General features: G+C 53.8%; 2 protein-coding genes across 15 annotated transcripts in view; one reads left to right on the forward strand and one right to left on the reverse strand.

The window, feature by feature from the left end:
- PCK2 (phosphoenolpyruvate carboxykinase 2, mitochondrial) overlaps positions 1–2,409 on the reverse strand; it is a 10,442-nt gene extending 8,033 nt beyond the window's left edge. Inside the window, exons 1-2 of one of the 3 annotated variants that reach the window (XM_023227392.3) lie at positions 2,303–2,409; positions 1,711–1,790 (exon numbers count right to left, since the gene is read on the reverse strand). Coding sequence is in view for 1 of the 3 variants with exons in the window: in XM_023227393.2 (XP_023083161.1) it covers positions 2,122–2,150 (29 nt within the window). In the remaining 2 variants the exon portion in view is untranslated. Of the gene's footprint in view, positions 1–1,710; positions 1,791–2,121 lie in introns of all 3 variants that reach the window. The other 2 variants (XM_023227394.2, XM_023227393.2) reach the window with 2 other exon arrangements.
- Positions 1–5,086, forward strand: part of NRL (neural retina leucine zipper) — a 37,459-nt gene that overhangs the window by 21,718 nt on the left and 10,655 nt on the right. For 2 of the 12 annotated variants that reach the window (XM_023227409.1, XM_023227411.1), the window contains exons 1-2: positions 1,950–2,088; positions 3,031–3,355. The exons of 3 other annotated variants lie outside the window; for them this stretch is intronic. Coding sequence is in view for 1 of the 9 variants with exons in the window: in XM_023227408.2 (XP_023083176.2) it covers positions 1,810–2,088 (279 nt within the window). In the remaining 8 variants the exon portion in view is untranslated. Of the gene's footprint in view, positions 1–494; positions 2,089–3,030; positions 3,356–5,086 lie in introns of those variants that run through there. 7 more of the 12 variants (XM_023227412.1, XM_023227417.1, XM_023227414.2 and 4 more) reach the window with 5 other exon arrangements.

Raw genomic sequence — 5,086 nt, forward strand, 5'->3', positions numbered from 1 at the left:
AAAAAAAAAAAAAAAAAAAAAAAAGAGTAGGGGCCTTGGCCGGGCACGGTGGCTCAAGCCTGTAATCCCAGCACTTTGGGAGGCCGAGATGGGCGGATCATGAGGTCAGGAGATCGAGACCATCCTGGCTAACATGGTGAAACCCCGTCTCTACTAAAAAATACAAAAAACGAGCCGGGCGAGGTGGCTGGCACCTGTAGTCCCAGCTACTTGGGAGGCTGAGGCAGGAGAATGGCGTAAACCTGGGAGGCGGAGCTTGCAGTGAGCTGAGATCTGGCCACTGCGCTCCAGCCTGGGTGACAGAGCGAGACTCCGTCTCAAAAGAAAAAAAAAAAAAAAAGAAAAGAGTAGGGGCCTTTGGCTCAAGTGTCAAGAAGCTGGGCCCAGGTGACAACTTCATATGTCTGGTATTTGAAGCCTCATCCATTTTATTTCCATTTTTGAGTATAGTTTTTTATAAGTTAAAATGGCAACTGTTTTTATTCTTTCCTTCTGGTGTGTATGCTGTAAGACTATGAAAGCCCCAAGCAAAGGTCCCAGTCTTTCCAGTGCCAGGTTTCTAGATGAGGACTCTTGCACAGAGAATAGGTGACTGGATGCTGGGCTTCCAGGCCCTGATCTGCTGCTGCCCACTTGGACCAACAATGATTGCATAAAATGTTGCCCTCGGGTATTTTTGAACTGTGTGGAAGGTTGACCACTGGGGAATGAGTGTCACTGGCGGGAGTTCATGGGCTTAATTCTTAGGAGGTCAGTGTCCTGTTGTCTGTCCTATCATGGCCCTGGGGGAGAGAGAAGCAAGGTCTGCTCTGATTGGCCTGGACCCAAGGTGGAGTAAGCCTGAGAGAGCAAAGGCCATGAGAAGGATGTTACTCTCCTTCTCTACCAAGGCCTCGCCCATCAGAAACTGCCCCCACACCCAGGACCGCGTGACTCTGTGCTTCCCCTGGCTCTCCTTCCTAGAGGCCACATGCCTAGAGAGCTTTGGTGTTGGTGGGAGGGTGAAACAGCAGCCTGCTGGCAGCTGGGACTCAGAGGGTGTTAGCCTGGGGAAGGGAGAAAGCTCAGAGCATGGATGCGGGAGCTTGAGTCTGGCTGGGGTAGAAGCTGGGGTGGTTTCCGCTAAAGCAGGATAGATGATCAGTGTGGCCTCAGGGGCAGGGGAGGAAGGCTACTGGTACCGGGGTCTGTTCCTGCCTCAGAGGGAAGTTCTCCCTGAGCATTAATTTTCAAGACACACATCCTTGAGGAGAGCCTCTCTGCAGCTGGAGCCTCGCTCACGTTATCTCTTGTGAAGCCCCCACACCCTCCTACAGCCCCCTAAGTGGGACCTTTCCTTCAAAGACTACCCACAAGGGCTGCCCAAGTGGAACGGGCTGTGCGAGAGATGTGGGTCACTTCCGACTCTGAGACAAAAGCTGAGAAGAGAGGCCTCAGAGAATAAATAGAAAGGAGACTAAGAGGACGAGCAGACAAACAGGAGGAGCCAGGCCTGGACAGAGGAGGAAGCCAGCTATGTAAGAAACGAAGGCAACTTGGCACCCTCCTCCCACCTTGCTTGCCTCCCTCTCCTGGCCCCAGGTCCCTCGGGCTGCCCTGGACTTCCCGCCAGGTTCCGGTCCTTCCAGTCCGGGAAAGGCCGGGAATGGATGTTTAACCTTCCCATCTTCTTTAAGGGGCTCTGAGCTCAGTCTCCCGGGGCTCACGTACCCTTGTCCCCAGGGCCCTGCTGCCTCTCGAAGTACCCTGGGGCGCTGGCTGGGAGCCCGGTAGAGGTCCGAGGGAGGTATCTGGGAAGGAAAGGAGGATATGCGGAGACCCGACTCAGCAGAGACGAGCGAGGAGGGAGAGGAAGTTCTGAGAGTGACGGATAGAGATCGCGCGGTCAGAGGCGAGCGAGGCAGAGAAGGGGAGGTGCGGGCGGAAACGAGGAGCACCGGCCGGCTGCCCTCCCAAGAGACGCACGGCGCGGGAGGCTGGACCCACAGCAGTCGCCCCTGCCCGCCTCCGCCTAGGATGGGAAACCTGGCGGAGGCTGAGAGCAGGAGAGCGCCACTGGCAGCCCCGAGAGGGCGAGCGCAGCGGAAGGTGCGGGTGGGCCCCGGGCCGGGGGTCACTCACCGCAGGCCGGGGCGGTACAATGCGGCCATGGCACCTGGGCAGGGGCTGCGGGGTGGCCACGGAACCGAGCGGAGCCGGGGAGGTATGGAAGGCGGGGAAGGAGGGAGCGCGGCGAAGCTAGCCACAGCAGAGGCTGGCGGGAGGCGCTTAAAAAGGAGGGGGGCAGGCGCGGGGGCGGAACCTGGTAGGGCTGGCGCGAGCTTTCCTCCGCCCTGCCAGCGGGCTGGCTCCCTCGGCCTCGGGGCACCAGGCCCCCAGGCCGCCCCAACCCCTGCCTCCCAACCGCCAAACCCACCTCTCCCATTGGAGGACTGGATCCACCCTTCGGCCCCCGACTTCGAGGTCCCGCCCGCATCCGCCACCGCCCTACCCGCCGCACATGATGTAACTTTGAGGACTCTTGCTCCCGGGAGAGACACTAGCTGGCAAACAAGCTAGGAACGAGGCGAGGCCAGGGGCGGGAGGCCACAGGGGCCAGACGTCTAGAAGTTAGGGGGTTCAGCATTGCCTTTTCAGTTCCTCCTTCTGGGGACCCGACGCCCTGAGCCCTGGGCCTTTCTGTAGTCCAAGTGCCCAATGCTAAGGTCCACTTAGTCCCCAACTCCTAAATCTCTGCTTCTCCTCCTGATCAAGGCTTCTTTCTATCTTACCATGAAATGGTGGAGTCTCTCCACCCCTGGGTCTCTTCCTTGGTCCTCTGATCTGGTCATTCTCCTCCCCCAGCACACACCCCACCCCCGACGGAGTCTTATCTTACTCTGTCACCCAGGCTGGAGTGCAGTGGTGTGATCTCGGCTCACTGCACACTCCGCTCCTGGGTTCAAGCAATTATCCTGCCTCAACCACCAGAGTAGCTGGGATTACAGGCGCCCGCCACCACACTCGGCTAATTTTTTGTATTTTTTGTAGAGACGGGGTTTCTCCATGTTGGCCAAGCTGGTCTCCAACTCCTGACCTCGTGATCCGCCCGCCTCAGCCTCCCAAAGTGCTGGGATTACTGGTGTGAGCCACCACGCCCGGCGTGGTCATTCTTTCTCTCCACAATCCAATGAGGAAATGCATCTGCCCACCCAGCTACCACCATAAGGTCTTCAGGTGATTTCTCAAGCTATATCTCCATTCAGACATCTCTCTCCAACCTGAGACCACTGGATATCACCCGCAATGCTATATAGCACCTCAAACTCAGCGTTCCTATGATGGGTGGCTGCTCAGCATCCACTCCTCCTTTCTGGTAATAGCACCCTGATTTTCTTCTGGGGAACCGTCTCCTCAGTCTGTATTGTCATGTGGGTCTTATGTCACCCCTCTTGGGGGTAGGCTTGCAGTTTAGCCAACTTTTGTGTTCCTCACTCTGGCCACAGCAATCAGGGATGTTCAAGGATGGGCATGAGATCCCTCTCCGGGACTTTTTCTGAAAACTTTGGAAGTGAGCTCTGTTTCTGCTGAGTTGCTGAGCTGGTAGAATATAAACCTGGAGCTGCTGGGTATTACCTTGGCACTGCAAAGCAGGAACCTGTCTAAGAAGCCAGCCTAGAGGAAGCAGAGCAGGGAGATGGCGAGCAATGGATTCCTGATTTCAGTTATAGGAATCGATGCATTTCTTTTCTTGCTCAAGCTAATTTTAATTGGAGTTCTGCCACTTGCAACAGAAACAATCTTGATTCTCAGATTTCTTGGTGTTTTATGCTGGAACATAGTGGGACAATGAGAGCTGGTCTCCAGCTATGGGCTTGCTGCTGGTCCCCGTCTCTTCTCCCTCAGGCTGTAGCCTATACTCAACCTCAGGTATATGTATTTGGATCTCTTTCTCCCCAGTCTGTAGATCCAAACTCTGTCCACACTTACCCAGCTGCAAACAGATGCCTCTTGGCCACCCTTTGGGCCTAAAGGTGTGCACACTGGTGGCAGCATGGTTGACCTGAAGGTCATCTTCTTCTCCATAATCCTGCACTTGCTCTCATGGTTTCCTACTCAGCAAATGGCACCATCATCTGTCCAGTTGCCCCAAAGGGAATCAGTCTAGACTATTCTTATCCTCCATAGCTAATCAGATGCCAGGACCTTTGGATTTGTACTTCTCAATTAGCTCTCAAATCTGTAACTATCCCCAGGCCAGGGCCTTAGTTCAGGGCTTATCTCTCACCTGGCTTCAGGTGATAGCTTCTAAGGCACTTCTTGGACTCCTGCCTCTCCAAACACCAACCCCTCTCCCTACCAAGCCACTCCCCACACAGTGCATGCAAATCCACTTGGAGAGTTAAGAGAGAAGAATAATGTTTATGGTATGGACAGTAAGTGCCAGGCTTTGTGTCAGCAACTCTGCATGCATAATCTCATTCTGTTTCACAACTATATTTTACACATGTGGACATAGGCTTAAAGATTCATTTGCTCAAAGTCACACAACTGGTTAGCAGGATAAATGGAATCTGAATCCAGATCTTTCTAATTACCAAGTCCTCCTCTCCCTGTAAATCCTATACTGTCCCCTTGATTTACCATTAAAAATTAGATCATATCACTCTTAAACTTAAAATTTCTTCAAGGCTCTTTCCATCACATGGTATCTTATGTCCTTCATAATCTGACTCCTATTTATCTAATGTTGTCACCCCCACATCCCCACTTGCCTCCTTTTCTCCTACGTACTGAACTCTGAAGTTTCTAGAGCACTTTTGTGAACTTTTTCTGGACATCTGCACTCAAGTGAAACACACACCATCCTAGCCAACATGGTGAAATCCCGTCTCTACTAAGAATACAAAAATTAACTCAGTGTGGTGGCACACGCCTGTAGTCCCAGCTACTCAGGAGGCTGAGGCAGGAGAATTGCTTGAACCCAGGAGGCAGAGGTTGCAGTGAGCCAAGATCGCACCACTGCATTCCAGCCTGGGCGACAGAGCAAGACTCTGTCTCAAACACACACACACACACACACACACACACACACACACACACACAC

This window comes from Piliocolobus tephrosceles, chromosome 6 (genome assembly GCF_002776525.5).
Source record: "Piliocolobus tephrosceles isolate RC106 chromosome 6, ASM277652v3, whole genome shotgun sequence".
Classification (NCBI taxonomy): Eukaryota; Metazoa; Chordata; class Mammalia; order Primates; family Cercopithecidae; genus Piliocolobus; species Piliocolobus tephrosceles.